The following is a 24664-nucleotide window of genomic DNA, read 5'->3' on the forward strand; positions in this document are numbered from 1 at the left end:
GTGAGAACACACACAGCCCCCAGCCTTCAGCAGTGTCCGTAAATCACACTCTCACAGCTCCTCCTTTCTTTTCATTTCTGTCTTTATATCTTTTTTTTTCTCCCTACTCTTCATTTTTACAGTGCAGTAAGGAATGCTCACTCTACAGGGTGGCTGGTGTTCACTGGAGCGACTCAACTCCCATGTCTCACACTCATCCCATGTGTCTCCTATTAGCCACACTCACCAAGAGAGGGAGGGAGTGAGCGATGAAGAGAAAGAAGGGGAGCAAGAAAGAGAGAGGGGGGGGCATATCAAGAATTTGATATGCTTTGTGCATGAGTGACTTGTATAAAACAAAGACAGGGGAAATACTCTGAATGTAAGAGCTGGAGCAGAGGTGGGGTTTGAGGGGGGGCACAGTGCACACACACACGAGCACTCGAGAAACTAGCAAAAAAAAAAGATTATAATTTATTTCCAGATTTTTTTGCCTTCCTTTGCATCTTGTTTCACAAGTTAAATTGAACGTAAAAAATAAAAACTGACTGCCATACCATGAAAATGTAAAAAAATAATACAAATAATATGTGCTGTATATATAATTATATCATTATCAACAAACGGACAACATTAATCATTATAACAATGCTATTGATCGTAAACATAACAGAACACTAAAATGCTGGTCTCATGCATATTGAACGCCCCTCAGATACAAAGGAGGGGGTAATTACTAAAAATAGAACCAAAAGTTCCACCAGTTCAGAATAAGCGCCTATAGCTACATGCAATGACATAAAAGGGACTCATGTACACATTCCTTCTGGCATCAAGTATTTTACATATACTGTACTTCACTATTGCTGCCCCCATCTAATATACTGTACAGAGCACAATACAAAACAACATTATGCAGGAAAGCGCTGGAGTCTGGTGCCGTTCGCGGGGACTCTGTGCAAGGTTTTCACGCCCTCCTCCCTCTTTTGTTAATCCTTCAAAATCTTCTCGTTTCCTTCTGCGATTTCCCTGTCCACGAGTCCGACCTCTGTTCGGAGTCTTCAGTGCTTTTTTTGTTTCGCTGTATGTGTTCTCTTCTTGCGCACACTCTCCCTTGGTTTTTCTCCATGCTGCTGTTTGTTGGTGCCCCTCCCTCACAGGGTCTTGTCGCTCTCTTTCTTCAGGTGACTAAAAAGTGAGAGGAGGAATCGAATGAGTGCATTAACCTAAGGTATTGGACGGAGGTTTGATTTCATCTCGGCACAAGTGTGTCGGAAAACGCTTCAAAGACTCGTCCCCGTGATTAAAACTTCCCTTCGGTCTTCATCTACAAAAATAACATCAGTGATGTTTGTAGAGTCAGCCTGATCAAGTCTTGTTTAGAGGCAGATCAAAATGTAGCATGCAGATTTCTGCTACTGAACACATCCAAACAACGTGTGAGGCCAAACGTCAGATTTAGGGACATTTTTACTGATTTTGGTCTTCCTATGCCCCAACACACAACCAACTACAGTGATGATCAAAAGAAAGTACACCCTCTTTAACTTCTAAGACTTTACATATCAAGACATTACTAAATTTGAGTAGGAAAACAACATGGCATATTAGGCCATATATTGTTCCAGAAATCTTGCGGTTTATCCAGGTGCAGCTTTGCAGCCAACTCTTCCAAACAAGCCATACTTGTTCTTTTTCTAATTGTGCTGTCGTGAACTTTAACATTTAACTTGCTCACTTTGGCCTATAGAGTCTGAGATGTAGCGCTTGGGTTTTTTTTACGTTTCTCTGACTCTGGGGTGAATTTGTTGCACTTCAAATTGGCCTTATAACCCTTCCCAGACTAACAGACTAAGATCACTGCTCATTCTTTCCTTCTTGGCTTTGTGTTAACACAAACCTGAATGCTTCAAACCAGCAATCTGCTAAAACTTCTGCTTTTATTGACAGCCACACTCATTGATCGTCAATTAATCAAGTGAATTTGATTAGCAGTTCCAAGCTGCTACTTAACCGCTTTTGCTATGGAAGCCATAAGAAAGCTTCTGGTGAATTTTATTACGTCCTGATGTATCCTTTAAATTGAGGATGCAGTTTCTTTTTACCAGGACTGTGTATTAATGAATGCGACCAGGGAACAACAGATAAAAAACTAAATATAAATATAAAGAGAGAAATGCTAGTATATTCAGGAAGATTGCTTCCTGCATTCAGAATTTATTTGTTTAAGGTGATAAAATGCAAGACAGTCTCTTAAAAAATGAAGGATAAAAGAAACAGCTTTATTTTTTATTGCAAACTGACATATGGAGTTAATTCTAATTGTTTTCCACCCATAGGAGTCTTCAAAGCTTGAACAGACTAATAAGGGCTGGTGGCTCCACGGAAAATTATCAGCATTGTAACAGTTTTTAACCCGGTTTGTGTTCAGTAAATCAGAAATACCAAGAAAACCTGTAAAATTAAAATAAGGTAACACAGACTTTGCAGCATTTTGTTACCACCCAAAGGTCCTTTCTAAATCCAAAAAAAAAATGTAAAGGAATTTTAATCATTTCTTAAAAGATAGTACTCTGTAGTATTTTTTTCTGTTAATTTTAAATATACAGAAGATAAAGCTTAAAGGCTCAGCAATGCGTTCAGATGGATTAGTCTGTAAAACAGTGCCTCAGTAACAGTAGTGGTCATTATATCAGAACATATTTATCAGCGCATATTTGGATGAATAAAAAGCTTCTGGCTTCCTATATGTTCAAAGACTCGGTTTCCATTTGTCTTATATGACAGCCACCCAGCTGTGTTCAGGGTCTGACTGTTGGTCAAGCCAAAAAAGGATACCACCACCCAAGGCAGTGCTGGGTGTCACACAGCACTGTAATTAAATTATATTTACCCGCAGTGAAGAAAAGTAGCACATTATTGTATTAAAGTCAGTAATCACACTTTCCCTAATCAACCCGATACTCATCGAACAATTATGTTCCATCTGTTTTTCAATTTTCTGCATCATTTTTTCCGATTTAAAAAAAAAGTTAATCAACATTTGCTTTTCCTGCTCAGTTGTGCTACACAGTTCGTGTGGAAGGAGAAAACAGTATGTGGTCTATGAGGACTGGAGATAATGAGCTACTTTAATTTTACTTAAAGAACATGAACATGACGGTAAAGTGCAAAATGCACCCGGGCCAGGAACAACTATAAACTCCAGCTAACACAACATCACTTCACCAGCATCTATCAAAGAGACCAGGCTACAAAAAGCTAGCAGCCAAGAACTCAAAACCCACAATGTTGGTAAAATAGAGTGTATGCTGACCCCAAACCAAGCAGCCTGACCTTCATGAGGAAATGAAAACAGAGAAGGGCAGCCAGGCCTGTAGCATTGCTGTCGTACCTGATTCTACAGCTGAATCACTGTGACCTCAACATTTTCCTGTGAAGTGCATTTAAGGATGGTTTGTATTAATATTTGTCGTAATTAGGATAGAGCCTAAAGTTTATACTGTTAAGTGATTATTGTGTTACAAATCATCTGAAAAAATTGAATAGTTAGAGTCAAACACTGGCAGCTGCAGTGGATGCACAGCCTCTGTACCTGTAATACTCATCCTGGGTGAGGGAGTGGTGGTGATGATGATGGATCCACTGCTGTTCCAGGGCCAGTCTCTGGATCTGCAGCTCTGCGCTCTGGGCCTGCTGCATGGCCTGGAGCTGATGGGCTGCAGACATAGGGCCGGTGAGGGAGGAAGGCTGGGGCAAGTCACGGAAAGGAGCACCTGTCACCAAAACAGAGAGGAAAGAGCAGCCGCAGCAGCAAGTGGGAAAGGGAGAAAGAAAAACAGGGATCATTCATCGCCACCAGTGTCAAAATGTTTCTTCTTTAGCTTTCAACACGGTGTTTTTAGAGAAGAAAACTGAACTAGTACATGGACGAGGAGCCTTCTCCTCACCGAACAGCTGTTGGCGGAGCACCTCGCTGTCAGTGAGGGGGTGTGCCAGGATAGGGGTGCCTAGTGTGGCTCCTGGGTAAGGGAGGCGTGCCAATGGAGACCCCGATGCCAACGGGTCCATCAGGGGGTGAACCCCGCCCGCCGCTGGATGCCAGTGATGTAATAGGAAATACAGGAGATTATTGTTGCTGCATTATAGCGCTGTTTGTTAACACTTAAAAGCTTTAGATTAAGTCAGAGCAGCTGTCACTACTGATACTGTGACATTAGGCTCATTTATTCAATAAAGGGGTAAAAACGTGAACTTAAGAGCCTTACAAACATTGACAAGTACAAATAAAGTTTGATTTTCTTTAGAGTTCGTACTTTAGTAATAATATAATCTGTCGTATGACATTCTGGCACCGCCCATAAAGACTCATTAATATTGATTTAAATCCCCCCTTTAAGGTCATCTATATTCAAAAGCACTACCCCATGTGTCTGTGATAAGCTCTGGATCTCTTTTTATAGAATTGGGCAAGTTCACAAGGAGCCAAATCTGGCTAGATCTGGTGGTGGGCTGGTGGTGGTGTTGCCAAGAAAACAATATGTTTTCATTAAGCTGTGTACCTGCATACGATGTTACGCATAATCGAGGCTGTTTCAGCCAAATGTTTTCCCTCAGATGCCTCAGGATGTTACAACAGAATTCACCCACAGTAATTAATTCAAATGATCAGCATGCTCCTGGTTGCGCACCTTTGAGCTTCGACATAGCAGGTTTTCCCACTGAAAACAGCTGCTAGGTCTTCACGTTTTAGCCACAAACTCGGCTTTTAATCACTAGGGGCGATCCTCGACATGAAAGTCGGGTCGGTTTGACACAAAAGTAGATGTTTGCTCCTTGCAAAGGTTCGAGTTCACAGAGCACACAGTGCAAACGGTCAAATCAAGACTTCCTAGGAACTTTCCAACTATAGAAGCAGTGCTAGAGGCAGTTCACACAGAGACGACCTTAAAGAGGAGAATAGCCAAACTTGGTTATATATTTTGATTTCTTTTTATGAGAAAAGTCCTGAAACTTCATGATCACAGCCAGATATAAACTTGTCAGTGTGCATTCCAAATGTCAATATGTACAATTTGGATTTAAAGATGGGTGAGCTGCTCCTTGTTGTTCCCAAACAGAGATCTGAGTGCACAATCATCTCTTTACTTCTCTTGATAAAACAAATGTCTTTGAATAACAATGGTCAGATGTTTCAGAGAAAACTATGCAATCACAGAAAAGCTGTGTTCAGCGCTGAGCTAAACTAATACAAAAAGTAATTATACTGGAGTTAAAGGATAAGGCTTTTGTTTATCCAATGAGCAGAACCATCAGTGTGTTCGGTCAACACTTTTCAGCGCCGTGCCCATTTTAGATGTACTCGTACAATAAAGATGGAAATCTTTTAAAATAGGTCACAAATATAATTTTTAGTTTTTCTTAAAAACGCGCATTTGTTCTGGGCTAGACACATTTACTGCAAGGGAAAAAACCCCAAAAAACTACCACCGGAAAACCTCTGGCTTTCTTCTTTATTGGTGTCTGTGCTTTACAGAACATCACCAGCTTTATCCTTTCCTGTAACAAGTTCTGTAAGATAAACTTTTGACTCCAGGAATTTTCTGAGCTACACGTCTGTGAAATCTGAAGATTGATGAGTTGGTATAGACAATTGCATAGTTAGTAGCAGTGGGTACCTGTGTCTTGCTGGTGCAGGTGAAGATGTGAGTGGATGTGTGAATGCTGGTGATGATGAGGCGTCACATTTAGCATCTGAAGACGCCCCAGATTCTCTCCTCCACCTCCTCCACCTGTACTGGCTCCACTTCCCCCTCCCCCTCCTCCGCTTCCTCCTCCTCCGCCTCCAACACTTCCTCCCCTTTCTCTCTCCCTCTCTCTTTCTCGCTCTCTGTCCCCAAAGGCCGGCAGAGCTGCTCTGTCCCTCTCCCTCTCCCGCTCTCTTTCTCCACTCCGTTCTCGCTCGTAAGAGGCAGGAGAGCGAGTGGGAGTGGGGTAGGTCTCAGGGGCAGCGGCCGGGGCAGGGGCTGGTGGCTGATGAGAGGACAGGGAGCCGAGAAAGGAAGAATGGGGGACAGGGTGGTGAAGTGAGGTAGCGTTGGAGGTCGGTGGGGCAGGTTGAGGAGGAGCCGGGGGAGGAGCGGCAGAGGCAGCTGGGGGAGCCGGGGGAGCAGATGAAGGGTGAGAGGGGAGTGTGGGTGGGAGCAGAGATGAAGGGGGTGGATTCGACAGGGACTGTGGAGCAGGAGGGTTGGGAGGTCGAGTTACAGGGGCCAGAGTTGGGTTCTGGAGGTGAGGTGGGCCAAGTGGAGCTGGTGGAGGCGGAGTGCCATAGATTGATACCTCATTACTGCCCGCTGCACTGCCTCCAAGGAGCAGAGAGTGTGCATGCGCATGGGCACTGGCGTGAGCATGTGAATGTGAATGAGCAAGAACTGCAGGATCAGGTATAGACCCTGGTGGGTAAACCCGCTCATCACTCTTAAACTCAAATCCTGGCTTTATCCGATCTCGGTGTGCAGCCATTGCATGAGGAAAGCCGACACCTCCCAATCCTGCACCCCCAATCCCTCCAGGTACTGGGCCCCCTGCCATTCCCGGGTGACCACCAACACCTGGACCACCTTCCAGGCTGCCACCATACAAAAATCCCAAGATGGCTGCTGCAGTAGCTGCATCAGTGGGCAAGTGGTGTGGGTGAGCTAAAGCATGATTCTGAAACTGAGGAAGAAAGAATGAGGGATGGACGTGGGGATGACCATGATGAACTTGTGGGTGGTGTGCCGGGGCACGACTTGCCATCCCAAGTGGAGACATAGCGTGGGGGCGAGCATATTCACTCAGAGTTCTCAGCGCTGGGGTGTCAGGGCCTAAATATGGTCCTCCTAAACCTATTCCCAGGGCCCCCTGAGGGCCGCCAACCACTGCTGGTGACCCACCCATGGATGGTAAGAGGAGGGAGTGGGGGATAGAGTGGGAGAGAGTAGGGTGGAGATGGTGTGTCGGAGGAAGGTGAGCATGAGGATGTGAGTGATGATGTTGTGGATGAGGAGGAGGATGGGGGTTGCCCGAGGAACAAGCGGAAGAAGACGAAGGGTCGAGGATGATCGAGGTTGAGGAAGGAAAGAAGAGTGAGGAGCCCTGGCGACCTCCTCCAGCAGCGCTGGCATCCTTTTGCTGCTGAAGAGGAAATAGGAGAAGACAGTAAATCACATGTGCTTTGGTCTGCTTTGCTCCCCTCCCATTAAACTGACCAATTTAAACGACATCAAATCCATTACATCTGACGTGATTATCACCCTGAAATGTGCACACCTGTAGATGCCGATCGAGCTCCCTCTCACGCTCGCGCTCCCTCTCTCGTTCCCTTTCTTTCTCTCGCAGGTCTCGGGCTCTCTGCTCCACCTCCCTGCGGGCCCTTTCAATCATCTCATTCCTCTTCTTCCACAGTTTGGAGCCATCCAGGGGGACAAAGAGGACATCGCTGCGGGCGCAGGAGTTCCCACTGCCGCGGTCGAGGACCTTGTGAAACCTAGAGTCACGAGAGACACCGATGTAGTACATCATTATTACAATCATCAGGAGTCAGCAGCACCATCGTAACAATTATCGCTGCTGTTAATTACAGGGAGTGTACACATTTACAATCTCAATTAGGCTGACTTTACCGTGCTGACTGGCTGGCGTGGATAGGAATGTCTACAGGTTTTGGTTCAGGCGAGGGGCTTCTCATCACAGGTTGTGGGCTTTCACTTTCTTCCCTGTCTTCTATTGGTTCTTCCTTAATGACCGGTGTAGGAGGCGGGCCTGAATCCGAATGTCCGTCTCCACCAGGGAGCGAAGAACTGGAGGCAGGTGTGGAGATGCCATTGTTGTTGCTGCTGGCCGAGTTACTAAGGGGTGGAGGTCCCTTTGAGACATTCTGAGGCGAGAGTGACTGTGGATTGGTATTGCTGCTGTTGGGTGCGCTACTGTTGCTGCTGCTGCTGCTGCTGGCCATAGTACTGCTGTTGTTTCCGTTAGAGTGGTAAGATCCACTGAAAGGAGGGTGGTTGTTCAAAGTGCTATGATAAGAGGAAGGGCGGCATCCAGGTGAACAGCTAGATGACACACCTGTCGCTGGAAGCGGCATGCTGGCTGCAGAGGAGGAGCCAGGGGGAAAAGATGAGAAAGCTCCCATCTGATTGGTAGATGGGCTGGGTAAAGGAGAAAGGGGTGTCGGAGGAGTCTGGGCAGAAGACTGGTAGTGTGGAGGACGTACATTGGGTGCCATTCCTGAGGGGGGTGGTTGGGTGTGGGAGGCTTGAGGTGGGGGTAGAGGGGGCTGAGGGGGTGGAGGGGGATAAGGAGCATTCAAAGGGTGTCCGTGATGGCTAGAAGAGGAGGAAGGAGAGAGTGCAGGGGGTTGACTTGGGCCTCCACGGTTTTGGTATAGAGAAGTGTCTCGCAGATTTGAGTCTCTCTCTCTGTCTCTAGGCCCAGATTGGTAGTGGGGATGAGGTGGGTGGGGGTGCTGCGTTCCCCCGGGCCCTGAATACTCTCGTCCCAGGTTAGGAGTTACTCCAGGGGAGTTTAGGTACTCCCGATTTGTACCAGTGGAAGGAGGTGCACCAGCAGGGAAGTCTTTTCCTCCGGTGGGTGGATACTCCCTGTGAAAGTGATCCGCCCCAGAGGAGGGCGTTTGTGCCTGGTCGATGGGAGGAGGTAAGTCCCGGTTCGATGAGTTTGGGGGATGTGGGTGGGGGTGTGGCGGCAGGGAAGGATGAGTAGTGTGACTGGGATTGTTTTGGGGAGATGCAGGTGGGTCACGGTTCAGCATGGGGGTGACAGGTAGCCCGCTGGTTGAACTTGGGGGGTTTCCCTGTGGGATGGAGTTGTTGTTAGGGTTACTGCTCCCCACAACGTCTCTCGTCTGGCCCCCAAACTCACCCCATCTGCTCCCATCTTTGTCTCTGGGATGCCCCCCACTGGCTCCACTGGGGCCAAAGTCTCTACTCTGGTTTTGGTTTGGCAGATTAAACTCCCTTCCTCCTTCACGCTCCCTTTCACGCTCCCTGTCTCTGAAAGCCGGAGCAAAGTCTCTTCTTTCTGGCCCCAAGTTAGGTCCATCTCTCCCAGAACCTTGGAATTCCCTGTTCTGACTGACTGACAGCGCTCCAAAGTCTCTGCCTTGGATGCTATTGGGCCCACCCATCCCACCACAAGGACTGTTACTATTTGCCCCGCTGCTATTGTTACTACTGTTGCCAATCGGAGCGGAGAACTCCCGGTTGATCTCCCTCCCCCCACACTCCCCCCTCACTCCCCTCTCCCTCTCTCCTGCACCCCCCCTCTCTCTGTCTCCTCCCCCTCCAGCATACCTGGGAAGGTACTCCCTGTGAGGGTGGGGGTGAGGGTGGGGGAGGTAAGAGGGGTGGGAAGAGGAGTGGCGAGAGGATGGAGGGTTGTAAACGGAGGGAAGTTGCTGCTGCTGAACTGGGGGCTGGTGCTGTGGTTGGTGTGGGTGGTGGTTGCCAGGGTAACGGGTGTAGCCCCAGCTAGCCTGGCAACCAGTTGCCGTGCCACCCTGCCAGCCGGTGGAGCTGTAGTGGTGAGGGTGGGAGGAGGGTTGGGTCTGAGGCTGAGACTGGGACTGAGGCTGGGGACCAGTCTGTGGCAACAGAGAAGGTGGAGTGGACTGAGACTTGTCCAGAAGTTTGTCTCCTTTTTCCATTTTGTCTCTTTCTGCCTTAACCTCAGTAGGCATGTTTTGTGCCCCAAGCTCCAAAGGCTTCAGGGCAGGTGGAGGAGGAAGTGGAGGGGGCAGGGAATGGGGAATGTTGGGGCTGTTATGGGAATAATCTCCTCCGGAGATAGTTGTCTTGGTCACGCACTGTGTGCTGGCTTTGCAAGTCATTCTGCTGCTTAGCGCAGCATCAACGCTGGTCGGTCCACTGTACTCAACTTTACACATCAGCTTAGAGTCCAGGGAGAAATATGACTTTCTCCCACTATTGCTGTCATTTGATGAATCTCCTGCTCCACGGAGAGAGGGAGTCAGTCCAGAGGAAGAGCAGGGAGTGGAGGGGGGCTTAAGAGATGGACAGTCCTCAATTCTTGCATCCACATCTCGCTTTTCTCCATCTCCACAGGGCTCCTCACCCCTCCCCTCCCGTAGCACTCTCCTATCCTCTCCTGTCACCTTCCCTGCGCCCCCCTCTTTACCTTTCTCCCGGTCTCCTTGCTTTGGTGAATCGGGGCCATCAGAGTCAGAGTCCAGGCTGCCCAAAGGGGAAGCGGAAAGACTTGGGGATGAGGAACGATTGTCCTGGTCTATATCTCTCCCGCTGCTCAGACTGCTACTGCTATTGGCCAGGCTCCCTACAACTGAACTCCTGCTGCCCTGAGATTGGCCATCTTCATTGTCACTCTCACGGGATTGGCTGGCAACTGAGGTTGGAGGTGGGACAGTGGAAGGAGCTGAGCTGTCAGTCGAGTGTGTTGATGTTGGAGGAATTGGAGTAGGGGCTGAATCCTAACAAGAAAAGATGATTTGAGGGTGAGGTAAAAAGTTAAACTGTAATATCTGCTATCTACATGATGGCAGAAAATAATAATATATATCTATTTGAGGCGTCCCCTTTTAGGTGATTCATTTAAATCAAAGCTTTGTATTAGGTCTTTATATAACAAGTTGATGAAATGTAACACAAACCTGAACTTTCTGCCTCTTTGGAGGAGACACAAGTTCCTCCCCCTCACTCTCTGATGAATCATGCCCTTGTGATCTGCGACTGAAGCGATTTCCAGCCAATTCCTCACCAGCACCTCTTTGCTAAAACAACACAAGACTTTTAATTCTGTAGTGACGCTTTTGAATCCTTAATAGGCCTAGGTCTGTTTTTAGAACAAAGCTTCGCTTGCATGCACTCACGCTCTCTCACACATACACACACACGCACACGCGCACACACACACACACACACACACACACACACACAAAAGAGTGTCAAACATGAAACATCAAAGATTTCAAAGTGCTACGGTGTAAAACACAGACTCTAACAATTCTGACACTGCTAGGGGTACATCTATGGCAATCACAGGGATGACTCATTCACTGACAACACATTCACATACAAAAATTCAAGAAACACAGGAAGGCCTTTATTGTTCATTATGTACACGTACACGTTAATATATGGCCCAAACAGTGACAGGAGAAAGGAGATAATAAGATAGGCGGGGTCTAACCGTCTGTCTGTCGTTGCGTTCAGGGCGAGAGGGGCTGGGGTGCGGGCGTCTGCCCCTTCTTTCCTCACTTGCCCCCCGCCGTCGCCCACTGCGCATGGGCATCTGCGAAGCAAAGTGCAGCGAAAGAAGGAAATGTGGCATGTGGGGAAAGTGTTAAAACTGGACAATTATACAGGAACATCGCAGTATGCACGGAGAAATAAAGAAGTGATTGTAGCAAACACAGAGTTAAATCAGGCTGAAGGGAAGTCAACCTCGTTCAATCCAAGGTGGAATTTAACAAGGACGACAAGATGTAGTGAATAAAAGAGGAGGAAATAGAGAGGAGGAACAGGAGGATACAGGGAAGAAGGGAGGGAGGTAAAAGAAAAAAATCTAATTTACATGTGGAATCTGTTTTTTAGACGGCCTTTCGCAACCAAATAAATAATTTATATCTCAGTTACACTGGCCATTTTGAAATTTGATCACATATTGAACTAATTATAATGTGGAAGCAGTAATCAAGAGTTAGGCAGGTACACAATCGCTGACATCATCATGGAAAGCAGACATAGGCCTTATGCATACCGATTCTTTGTGTGTCCTTGTTTTCATTATTTCTTCTTTACAACGTCCATTTTACAACACAAGCCATTGCAGGGACTGAACTGGTTCCAGCTGCTTACTGACTGGGCTGTACTACACGACGAGAGCTACCAAAACCTGTGAAGAAGCATAAACAAAAACATGGAAAACCTAATGAGAACACAAGGCTTTGAGTAACATGAGTTCATGAAATGATGGCAAGATTTGGTATCATCATTGAGCGCAGGGTTCAGGAATTTGTGACATTGTTGAAAACATCTGAGTTTACAACTGCAAAAGCCCAGTTACCACATTTAATTCCCAGCATGCTTCACACTGTATCAGCACAACTGCTTTCCACTGGACTCAAAACAGCCTCTGCACCCTTGTTTTCACCACAGCAGCCCAAAACCTTAACAGCACAATAGGTTAACCCACCCTGACTGATAATACATGCAGAGCAGAAAAGGTGCTGATTGGTAGACTTCACTTCGGATCGCAGTCTGCAGAAGAACTCCAGCAAAACATCTTGGGAATATGCGGCCACACCCCCCCTCCTCCCTCCTTCCACCTTCACAACAACAGCCCGAACCCACAGACACTTGTGGTTAACCCACATGACCTGGTTATGGCCAGCAGAATCACATGCTTATTTATCCAGCCAAGCCAACCATTAGGGAAAACACACACTATCAAGATCTTTTATCCATTTGACCGACAACATAGCCAGACTACTTCGCAGGGGCCCGACTAATCCATCCATTCATGTACCACTATGATGAAAAAATGGCTCATGTATATTGAATGAGGATATAAATAGTGCACACCGCTGGATGAAAAGAAAGAAAAAAAGAGTAGTTAGAAGAGCTGTGGCGTGGAGTCTGTAAATACGCTTGTATGTGTGTTTATTTAAAGCAAGTAAAGCCCGTAGCAGCCTCACTACACATGGCTATGCATTAATTAGTGCATGCTGCAGTGACTGATTCAGTTTTATGAGTAAAATCTTCATCACTGTACACACTCTCCACACATATTTAGAGGCGATGCAGTGCGTGCTGTGTGCATGTACAGTCCCCTTATTCACACACACACACAACGAAGTTCATGACACTGAAGTAGAAGCATTCAGAGCCTGCCTGGTGGGTTTCTGTACAGACACACACACACACACACACACACACACACACACACACACACACACACACACACACACAATGCATCTCAGTTACAGGTGGCAGCTACTGGCCTGTCTGTGGTCCACTGGCAAGTCCTCAGTTGTGGTCGGAAAACAACTGCATTTACACCACAAGTTCCCCTCCTAACGCACATGCACACACATGCATGCACACAGCACGTATATTATCAACAAATTGGCCACTGCATGTGATGCAAAGCAGCAGCATGCAGTTGCTCTGCTTACATCACCAGCGAGCGGGGCACTGCAACGACTCTTTCTTCTTTCTTGCTGCTAATGTTATTGATACACATGCAGAGGAGACCGGCCAAAGCTGCTCTATGGTCTGCCTTCACAGACCATCCACGACGGGGGGAAGAGACGTGTTCAGCAGCACATACATGTTCCCCAGTCAGAATGGATGCCTGTGCAGTGCTGTTTCCAGACGCTCCACATATCTTCCTTTTTTAAAAAAAAGAAAAAAAAAAGGAAAGATGATATGGAATGGCGAATCATGGCATTTCGCACCGGCTCTCCCTTTTCCTCGCTGGAATGTGGGTGCGCGTCGTGCGCTCAGTTCACATTAATTCACCGGGACATAATTTAGCCATAACGCAGGATGATCATTAATGCACAAAGAAGGGGAGAAAAAATGGGAGGGAGAGCACAAGCGTGGCCAGCAGGAATAGCTCCAAACACACAAGTATAAGCATCCATTTTCCTTCTCCTTACCTATAATATCCAGCGATGCGTGCTCCCACTCCTCTCACTCTCTCTTTTCCTTTCTCTCCCTGTTTTGTCGTTTTATGTTGCACGCTGACACGTACACCTCAGAGCCCGGTCGTCTGTCAACAGAGACTCGTGCTGGCTCATATTGCAACGGGCTCCGATCATAACAATAATGCAGAGGAAATCTCTTGCTATTCGTTGTAGGAAAAATACAGGGGTGCCAACTGAAGACTGTACAAATTGATGCGTACCCTCGCCTCTTCCCCACCCCCTTTCGCCCCCTTTTCTCTTTTGCCCCCCACCCCTCTCCCACCCTACCTACTCCCCCCTCTTCCTCTAAGACGACTTGCACTTTTTTTTTTAATGCCCCTCTCTTCTGTTCTTACAGTCACAAATTTTTTCAGCGGAGGGGTGAGCCAGAGAGAGGGATGCACGTTGGGTGAGAGAAAGGGAGAGAGGAGAGGGCGTGATTTGCATAAGGAGAGAGAGAGAGAGAAGAGGGGAGGGGGAGGCTGGCGAAGGAGAAGGAGGAGGGAGAAGGAGGGAGTAGTGAGGCAGGGAGAAGGAGGAAGAGAGGCGCAGAGAGAGGGCCAAAACTCTGAAGAGGGAGGGGATCAAGAGGGAGGGTCTCTATGTCTCTGTTGCCTAGTCCCTCCAGAGTCACCTTTACTGTATGGAAAGGCTCGCAGTGAATAACTGTGGTTTTATCTGGCAGTGAAACAGAAAGAGGAGGAGAAGAAAAACAACGAGAACAAATACTGTTTGTTCTCAGAGGTTCTGCTGAAGGTGGACTAAAGAGAAAACAGGAAACTGGGCATTTTAATGTCAGTGTGTGCGAGTTAACAAAGAAGGCTCGTGCGAATTAATTAGGCAATTAATAAACGATCAATTAAATCTCTGTCGTGTTGTGTGTCCGCCAGGCTGTCCAGCAGCTCCTGTCTGTCTGGGGAAAGCTTGCAGCGGTGTGTCCAGTCAAGCGGCTCTGCAGACCTCCTCCTCCTCTTCCCCTCTCCGCTCCCGTCCCTCTCTCTCCCCTTCACTCAGCCCCCTGTCCCGTCTCCTATTGTGTGGTAACTATGGAAACCCGGCCGGAGACTGTGCGCGGTGCGCCTGCGCAGCTCCAGCGTTCCTTCATCATCATCACTAGCAACCGGGGCGAGACAGGAACCGAGCCCCGCTCGCGCTCCCTCTGCTGCCCGGCGCGTGCAGCTGATACCTGACCTGCAGTCACACCTGTGCAGCTGTCAGAGCCAGGTGTGAAGCTATGTAACCAATTTAAACTAATTTAATAATTACATGTTCTGTATTTCAATTTATTTTTGTTCCTTATAGAAGACCCACATTGACTTAGATAAAGTGAAGGTGCACACACTCAAACTGCATGAATGTGGCAGATTATTTTACAATATTCTGCTTTATTTTTGCTATTTTACTTTGTAAAGCCACTTTACTGCATTATATTCCGCTTTTAAGACAAGACATGCTTTATTTCTCCCTAACCTGCAACAAAACTGAAATAGGCAGGCTAAATTTATAAAGCAATGTATAAATTGATAAATCAATAAAAAAAAATACAAAACGACAAAACACGGTAAAAACTAAAAGGAGTAGACAAGTTTAATTGTAATACAGTTCCAATTGTAATCATTTAAAATCCAAATAAAATCCAACAAAAATTAAAATAGTACAATGTAAACAAGTGTTACATAGTAATACTACAATTATTGTTATTAAATAAAAGCTGAGTATATAACAATAAAATGGCTTCATTCAGTGAAATATCTCAAATTCAGTAAACAAACTAAAACATAATTAAAATAGCTTACATGATGTTTTATTGTATTTCATTTACATTTTATCCTGTTGAACTCAAATTCCACACACTTCATTATTAACCTCATTTATTTCAATTTATTTTATTTTATTTGGTTTATTTCTTTTGAGTATACTTAAAAGAAAAAAAAGAGCTTATTGAGATTGTTCCTTCATATGTCATTGAGAAATATATTAATTCTACTGTATTAAAGTGTTAAGCTGGTACATCTAATGTATATCTTAGGGTATTACGGGCCGTGTGTTGGAGGGGTTGTTTAGTTTTCCTATTACGATGTTTTTTTCTAAGTGGTCTGCACATTTATTATACCTTTATCAAAAGATTGGTATATTAATAGACTACTTTACATAATTTACACGTTTATTAGCCCACGCTTCAACTGTCTCCACTCCTACATCCACTTTACATTAATCTATCCACTATATGTATAGCTGTCTTTGTGTGTGTACTGTCTCTTCTCCTAATATAAACTTCTTTGTATTAGATTATATAAAGTCATTACCTTCTGTGATACTTGCTGCAATAACATTGTTTAAAACAGTTTCTAAAGACTATTTTTTATGCAGTATAAAAGATTAATAATATTAAAATGAAAAAAAGCTGCTGCACTGCTGCCTGTGGATGTAACATTTGAGCCACTTTTCACTCGGCAACAGGTCTTTTTAAATATTCCCAATAATACCTGTGCTTTTCCTGTAGTATCAAAATGATCTGCTATGACACAGACTGTTGACGAAAACAGCAGGTGTTTGCCTCTGACAGCTGGTTATATTTAACGATGCGATTCTAATGAATTTCTGTGCATCACAGAAGTCTGTTTAAGTCGCAATGTGTAAAGAAGTCAAGACAGCTACACAACTTTAACATTTTTTGTTGTTGTGCATGAACTGTGAAACCAAACTGTCAAACTGGAGAGACTCTTTGACCCAAACACACACAGATTAAATTAAAGTAATTAAAGTTGCTTTAACTTAAAAGACAAACGCTGCGCAATGACGGCAGGATAGAGCATGAAAAAAAAGAGACTAACAAGATAAGTCTTAAAACACACAGGGTCACTAAAAGGAAACATTACAGCAACTATGACCTGACAAAGGCACAGGGCTTTTCTCATTACTACTTTGTGCCTCCTTGTCTTCTGTGTCCTCCTGACTGTGACCCAGAAATCCATTCCCAAATTGCATCTATAGGACAGAGGAGGCAGCAGGAGGAGCTAAAATCGAGGATGCACAGGTGTTTCCCTGCAAAAGTGTTTTTACCTGCATGAAAGAGGCACGGAACAGGCTTGAAATATTCAAACCATTATAGGAAGTCTTTACGTATGAACAACTCATTCTTCTTATCCAGAAGTTGTTTCAGTCACAAAGACCACGAAACAAACAAACAAACCCCTATAGAAAAAAACATTTGTGCTAAAAGATTCCCTTATTTCACCACAGGTTTGAAATTATAATCATAAACCCTGTAAGATAATATTTCAGAGCTACATGGGCTTCTAGTTTTGCTCCATAACCGATTATATTTACCTCTCAAAAAGAAGCACAGTGAGGCTTCTCTTCAAAACAAACACACCCAGATCTTTGGTTAGAGTTAACATATATCCATCTCTTTATTAAGCTTCACTTTGAACAGACAAAGTAGCAGACACAACTTTGCAGCAAGCTGTTAAACAGGAGGAGGAGGAAGAGGAGGAAACAACAGGGCACAAAAAAGATCAAAACACTTCTGCAGCAAGTGAAAAGGAGAGAGTCAGGGGGCTCAGGAAAATGAGAGAAACTAACAAGCCCGTGAAGGGGAGTGTGACTCAGTAGTTCAGTAGATTTTTTTTTCCTCCACCAGGCTTTGTTAGGATTCGTGGAGGCTGGCTGTAGGCAATCATCTCTATCACTCACTGAAGTGTTAGATCGATATATTGTAGCTATAATGTGAAAACTAATTCGTTTTGATGCTTTTAAGTTCATCTTTGTGTGTTTAGTGCTTTGCTGATACACGTAAACTTCTCACCACATAGAACTAATCAGGGAAATATGACACTATTTATATGTATGCGTGGGGGTTTTTTTGTTCTCTCTCATTTTGTCTGCTGAGAACACTGGCACCCCACTCCCTAAATGGCGCTGGGGTTGCGGAAGTTGTGTCCAGCAAAGCGAGCCTGATCGCCCAGCTCTTCCTCAATCCTGAGAGGAAGAGGAGGTGAAATGCAGAGCAGGAAGGTGAATGTGAAAGAAGATGACAACAGATAAAAGAATGAAGACAAGAGGAGAAATCTCAAAATAGTGCAAGCGCTATACAGGAATCCATTTGCATACCATGTACATACATTTATGCAATGTAAGCTACAGATACCCACCTCATGAGCTGATTGTATTTGGCCAGGCGTTCAGATCGACAGGGAGCTCCAGTTTTGATCTGAATGAAGAAAAAAAACACTAACAGCTACAGATGTGGCTGAACTTTTATCATTAATTCAACAAATCTCCACATGTCTGATCGCCTGTCAACGTTTAGCTGATCTCTTCCTACTTGGGAGGTGGACTGCTGGAGTCTCCAGTAAGTGCAGTGCTGAGGATAAAGTTGTTTCGATCTGCAGTCCTCACAATTTGATTATTACTTGTTTTCAGCTTTAGACTGCCTGCATATGAAGCATTTAGGGAACAACGTAACCGGGTTACACTCCCCTCAAGCAGGTTCTGCACATTTAGTACTAATACTCTGTACCGAGGCAATAACTAACTGGCATTTTGATATTTAATACATATATTATTCTGTGTATAATGTTACAAATTCTGACTACTATTCTTAAAATTATATTTTTAGACAAAAGTGTTGAGAAAAACAAGCTGCAAATTATTAGCATTATGAAGATCTTATGACCAAATGTTTTGTATGTTTATCTCCTAAAGTTTGCGTTTCGTCCCGTCTCTGCTCTCTTCTTTTCCCTCTCACACCCAACTGGGAACGGTGGTTGGCTGCCTCTACCCTGAGCCTGGTTCTGCCAGGGAGTTCTTTCTTCCCACTGTTGCCAAGTGGGCTGGCTGACTGTTAAGGTTTCTTTCTAACAATTTAGGGTCTTTACCTTCCAATATAAAGCACCTTGAACTAAACTGAATTGACTGTATTGATATTTCACTGTTGTTATCAATGCACTGATTAGTTAACTTATTAATTTCAGGACTTCAGTTGTTTTGTTTTTAGAAGTACAGTAAAAAGTTAATGAATATTGAGCTGCTTCATTTCCACATCTGTTTATTACCTCATGCTCTTATTTGCACTGCTTTATCATGTATAATACATATTATTATACATAATTACAATAATCATACATAATTTCCTTAGGGATTAATAAAGTATGCTGATGCTGATTCTGATTATTGCTGCTTTGTATGGTCCCAAAGTGTGATGCTGCACTGTTATGTTGCTGTTATGTTGCTTATGCACCGGGACCCAAGGAAAACTTAGAGCATGAAACGTGATCAGTAATAAGCAGTTAAGCTAGCAGAGGGATATGAGCTGTCAGACTGTTGCATGTGTTACCTGTCCAGTGCAGAGACCAACCACCAGGTCAGCTATAAAAGTGTCCTCTGTCTCTCCTGAGCGGTGGCTCACCATCACGCCCCAGCCGTTCTCCTGTGCCAGCTTGCACCTGGAAAACCAGAGAGGAAATTAGTATAACTGCAATCCGTGTGTGTGCCCACAGATTTTGGCTTGAAACACATAAAGTCAACTCACGCTTTGATGGCCTCTGTAACAGACCCAATCTGGTTGACTTTGAGGAGCAGACAGTTGCAGGCTTTTTCCTCCACAGCTTGTTGTATTCTTCGTGGGTTGGTGACTGTCAGATCATCTCCAACAACCTGCACAGCGAGTGAAGTGAAGGGCACGGGGATTAGTATCACGTGTACTTATTCAGGGGGCATTAACCTTTGTTGTATCTCTAAGTGTGTAAATGAAGTTCTGGTCCACATAGAATAAATAAGACAGCAGTATTGGAGGGGAGAGGAGGGGTACGTGCTTTAATGTGTATGGATATTGATAGAAACTTGCTTTTTACGGCTTGGCTCATTCTGCTAAATAAAAACAGGATGACTTTACTTCTGCACCATTAATTTTGACTGTTCTTTGTTTAATGGAAGGAGGAGGAATACGAGATTACCTGTTGAAGAAGAGCTGCGCTGATCTACTTCCACATAATAATGGCATAATTTGTAATATCTTACCTGGATACCCACTGAGGCTGTGAACTGAGACCAAGCGGGCCAGTCATCCTGGTCAAAAGGATCTTCAATAGACACCACTAGAGGGAAGGACACATGGGTAAGATCATTTTCCTCCATGACTCAAATATTACAACACTGTAGGAGAAACACAAGGCTAGCTGAAATCACTAGTAGCTGTTCTAATGCCTTTAGATCTACTGCTATTAATTACAGATGCAAACATGCACACAGCCCACAAATAGTATGCACACCATTTACAGGGTAAAGACCCACATCAGAGCAGTACCCCGCTTGCCAAATTTGCAATGTAGCACATAATTAAATCTTCCTTAACAGCTTCATGTGTCAGGAGGCGAGACCAGGCTCTTTCTGCCGCCCCTTTTCTCTTTTTCTTTGACTATTTCTTTCTAAAATGTGACAAAAGAAATATGGTGGGAGGAAAAAAAACATATGGAGTCGACTGCGATAGCCCTGATGCTTTGATTCAAGCTGACGGAGGCTTAGAGAAATCAATAACACCCCCCCCCTTTTTTTTTTTTTATGACTAAGAGGTGCCCACATTGTGCTCTCTGGAGAACATGTGTACTCACACACCACATTACACACCTGGGTAGTTATTAATGAATCCCTGGTAGATGGCGGCCAGCTCATCAGCGGTGATGTTGCGGGCAGCATTTGGTGGCGACTTAAAGTCCAGGTCATATTTGCCCTCACTGAAGAACTCTGAAGCAGCAACATCCATTCCTATCACCACCTTATCTGTGAAGCCCGCCTTCTCTATGGCTGTCTTTATCAGCTCCAGAGCTGACAGGAAGAAACAGGAGCGATATGTTAGATTAGGCTGAAGGAAATTGTTTTCAGGTGGTCGCCGTGCTTACCTTCACTGTTCTCTTGTATGTTAGGGGCAAACCCCCCTTCATCACCCACATTTGTAGCATCCTGACCATATTTCTCCTTTATGACACTTCTCAGTGTCTGGTAGAGCTCCGCCCCCACACGCAGAGCATCACGGAAAGACTCGGCACCCACTGGAAGAACCATGAATTCCTGCATGGCCAGCCTGTTCCCAGCGTGAGAGCCTCCATTAATCACATTAAAAGCCTAAAAGAATGTCAGATGGATGTGGGTTTTTTTATGGTTGGTCATTTATGTTTGGAGAAAAATTAATTTTTTTAAAAACTATAAAACTCACAGGAACAGGGAGGACCAGCTCTCTGTTTCCTGCCAGGTCAGCAATGTGACGGTACAGGGGGACACCTTTCTCTGCTGCGCCAGCTTTGCATATGGCCAGCGATACTCCCAGAATAGAGTTGGCACCAAACTTAGCTGGAGGCGAAATAGAGGCAGTCACAAACATAACGCACACATGCAGTCGGTACTCACTGGTGCGAAAACATGTCAGTACACATATATACCATCACCCCACACGAGATGTGAGCGAGGCTTACATTTGTTGTCAGTGCCGTCCATTTCAATCATCACATTGTCCAGCTTCTCCTGCTCCAGCACACTGATTCCCTGGAAGAAAAACACAATATTCCTCATACAGTAAACAGATTTTTTCATTTCAGTCCCGCTCGGCTGCTCATCAGGTTCTGCAGCATAAACTGAATATTCTTTTGTTTATCCCATCACTTTGCTGGATGAATCCCCATCATGTACTATTTTAATAGAGCATTTTGCTCTCACAATACAGGCTTACTTGTGGTTCCTTCAGATTTAAAGGGGGGCAGTGCTTCAGCTATCGCGCCCATCTCTCCTGGTTTGGGTTCAAGCTCTCCCTTTTTTTTGATACATCTTATAGTTAGTATTGGATTAGATGACCCTGAGGTATCCCTTAGTTCAGGGGTGGCCAACTCCAGGCCTTGAGAGCCAGTGTCCTGCAGGTTTTAGATGTGTCCTTGATCCATCACAGCTGATTTAAATGGCTAAATTATCTCCTCAACATTTCTTGAAGTTCTCCAGAGGCCTAGTAATGAACTAATCATTTGAATCAGGTTTGTTGATCCAGGGTGATATCTAAAACCTGCAGGACACCGGCTCTCGAAGCCTGGAGTTGGCCACCCCCTGCCTTAGTTACACTGATGTAGCCTTAAGCTGATGCACTGATCACTTCTTCTCCACTCCCATCGTCTTCTCTTCCTATGCATTTTTATGTCACTATTGCACTACATTAACTGTGTATCTTCTCCCTTTGTTTTTGCCCATTGTTTCTCTTTACCCTCAGCCTAACTGGCTGCAACAGATGGCTGCCCCTCCCTGAGCCAAATGCTGCTGAAGATTTCTTCTGAGCAAAATGAAGCCAATGCCAAAATGCTAAATCTGCAGTTCCTTGTATGGCGACTTGAGGTTCTGTCCAACAGTGACTCACAAGTTTAAAGTCAAAACCTTAGCCTGGTAAATAACATATTTACACGGGACTGTAGTCTCTATGGCTAATTAACATTACAGGAGTGTGGACACTCTGACCTGCATATATTCCAACACAACGAGCTGGAGCCAGTTGTTGTTTGCTAGGCCTCAAGCACTAAACTCCACTTAATGAACAGGACCTCTGCCTTTTGGCACCAACAGTACTAATAATATGACTTGCAATGAAGCATGGCCCATCCAAAAGGATGAGTAAACCTCTCGTATTTTAAGAAGTATGTCACTTAGCAGGTGTGCCTGTATAACAAAAACAAAACAAATACAGCTAGGCTTCATAATGTGGAGCCAACCTAGAAATCAATGTCATGCTGGCTTCACCCATCTTCTATATACAGTCTATGGAGTCTTCTTCCCCCCACACTGATTGGTGATAGAGGCGCATGTGATGTTTTTGGTTCTCTCTGTAATACTATAACATTTCACTTACAACAGAAAGCACCTTGAGGTTACTGTTGGTTGTGAACTTGTGCTGTGTACAGTAAACAAAACTGAACTGAGCCAAAGTGAAGTACTCACAGACTGGATGAGGGCGGGTCCAAGGGTGTCATTAATGTGAGCAACAGCCTTTGTCACACCTTTAGTGCAAAACGTGAAGCCAGTTAGTCCCCATTTTGTTACAATAAGGAAAAGAACCATCATGCAAAATCAGATACAGGCAGAAAAACAAGAGCGCTTAGTGCAGGGGAGACATCTTTGTAAGTGTTCACACCTTTGCCCTTGTAGCGAGTCTTGTCGCCATCTCGGAGCTCCAGAGCCTCGTAGATGCCTGTGGAGGCACCACTGGGAACAGCAGCCCTGAAAAGACCTGGAATCGAAGCATATGATTGGTGGGTGGATAGAGGAGGCAGACGTAATGGGGTGAAAGGTTGAGGGAGAGGAAAGAGGATGGAGAAGGATGTAGTTAACCTTAATGAAATAATCTAAACATTAATTTGAGACATTAAACAAGAGATTTCATTTTTTCTAAACCTTTGTCTGTATGCAGATCTACTTCCACAGTGGGGTTTCCCCTGGAGTCCAAGATCTCCCTGGCAACAATATTCACTATAGACATCCTGTTAAAATAAATAAATAAATAAATAAATAAAAACAAGGGAACATTGGCCTCATTTCAAATGCAGATTTTATCCAGTGCTCATACACTCAGTCTGTTATTTTAATTAGAGAAGGAAACACATGAGCAAGCAAAGCTGCGCGTGAAGATGAAGCTCGGTATGAAAATAGCCTGTGAAATACCAAAAGCACTCATATGAAAAACAAGGACTTCACACTCTCTTCCTCTTTTCCACTTGAACACACACTGTGGTGATAGTGACGCAGCCTTGAGGATGGAAAGCAGTGGAAAAAGAGGTTCTCAAGGAAAATGCTCACACTCACACAGAGAAAGACATGAATCAGAAACCAGTGATGCGCACCTACTTAAAAATCTGTCAAACTGTTCCAGACCACAAACCAGCTCAATTTCTCGCCCGTTTCAGTCAGTGACAGAGAGCACGGACCAACAGAGATGAGACGCAAAAGACAGCGCAGGTAGCGACGAGGAGATGGGGGAGGGGAGCGGGATGAGAGGGATGGAGGGACTGAAGAAACAGATCAATCTTTTTAAACGTTACCTGCAGCTTGTTTGAAGCCTGGTGGAGAAAGTGAGCGAATGTGGGCGAATGAGGAGCAATAGCGGGAAGGGGAGGTGGGAGGAGAAGGGGTGAAAACGTATGACACACGGGGGGAGGGTGAGCATGTGAGTCATTGGAAGATGCAGAGGAGGGGAGGGAACAAAGCAAGGAGAGAGGAAAAAGAGATAGGAAGGAGGAATTGAGTAGAAGAGCTGGAGCAATGTGGATTTGTGTATTAATAGGGGTGCAGGAAACAATGTAACCATCTGAGCATTTAACATACACCGCTACTTTACACCCACGCAGTCCTGTCATACGTGCTGCGTACACATCTGCTCACTGCTGATAACTACAGAGGCACTCGTGACATGAAAATATTGTCCCAGCAAACTGATACATGAAACGTTCATTTGCGCTTCCTGTCAGGTCCAAGCAGCGCTGCGATACAGCTGAAGTAAGTGCATGTGGATGACAGGCAGGAGATGTGACAACAAAGCAACCACAAGGAGGATGCATCTTAGCAAAGACAGCAGAAAAGAAGGCGCCTTGTTGGGGAACGTTAGATATCTAATGATAGGGATTAAAGGAAACAAGAAGACAGGTAGACGGGAGCAGCCGCTGCCGGAGGGAGGATGTGCATTTAAAAATAGTCTTAGATGTAATTAAAGATACAGCCAGCACGAGCGAAATGCAGACGGGAAGCTATGGGGCGTTTGGAGAAAAGGAAAGTTTTTCATTGGCTGCCCCGCTTGAACGTGCCATCTGGACATCACATGACCTGCAGACACGGTGGCACAGGGAAGATGAAGAGGGCGCACACCTATGAATGCGTGCATGCATGTGTATGTAGACTTGCATTGACACAAATGAACACGTTATTTAGCTGTCA

General features: G+C 45.0%; 2 protein-coding genes across 4 annotated transcripts; both read right to left on the reverse strand.

Annotated features, from left to right (window-relative positions):
* Positions 1-430: 430 nt before the first annotated feature.
* atn1 (atrophin 1) lies at positions 431-13966 on the reverse strand. The gene is made up of 10 exons (XM_085291742.1): positions 13685-13966; positions 11782-11916; positions 11212-11313; positions 10673-10792; positions 7647-10492; positions 7294-7510; positions 5658-7158; positions 3906-4073; positions 3575-3755; positions 431-1167 (listed from the first exon to the last, which is right to left on the reverse strand). Exons 2-10 carry the CDS (start codon positions 11806-11808, stop codon positions 1134-1136), a joined length of 5196 nt encoding a protein of 1731 aa, XP_085147868.1. The 5' UTR covers positions 11809-11916; positions 13685-13966; the 3' UTR covers positions 431-1133.
* Positions 13967-17094: 3128 nt separating this feature from the next.
* On the reverse strand, positions 17095-24640 carry LOC146564172 (gamma-enolase-like). 3 transcript variants are annotated; one of them, XM_085291743.1, is made up of 13 exons: positions 23776-24640; positions 23132-23217; positions 22872-22967; positions 22679-22737; positions 21181-21250; positions 20925-21058; positions 20611-20833; positions 20339-20536; positions 19733-19809; positions 19245-19369; positions 19050-19158; positions 17866-17924; positions 17095-17692 (listed from the first exon to the last, which is right to left on the reverse strand). In XM_085291743.1, exons 1-13 carry the CDS (start codon positions 24054-24056, stop codon positions 17623-17625), a joined length of 1587 nt encoding a protein of 528 aa, XP_085147869.1. In that variant the 5' UTR covers positions 24057-24640; the 3' UTR covers positions 17095-17622. The 3 variants fall into 3 exon arrangements, with proteins under 3 accessions (XP_085147869.1, XP_085147871.1, XP_085147870.1); XM_085291745.1 differs by lacking the exon at positions 23776-24640 and adding an exon at positions 23582-23754; XM_085291744.1 differs by lacking the exon at positions 23776-24640 and adding an exon at positions 23578-23754.
* Between the last annotated feature and the right edge of the window lie 24 nt (positions 24641-24664).

Source organism: Mchenga conophoros, linkage group LG11 (assembly GCF_057382185.1).
Source record: "Mchenga conophoros isolate Kocher_MC1m ecotype Shallow Benthic linkage group LG11, M_conophoros_male_GT1.1, whole genome shotgun sequence".
NCBI lineage: Eukaryota > Metazoa > Chordata > Actinopteri > Cichliformes > Cichlidae > Mchenga > Mchenga conophoros.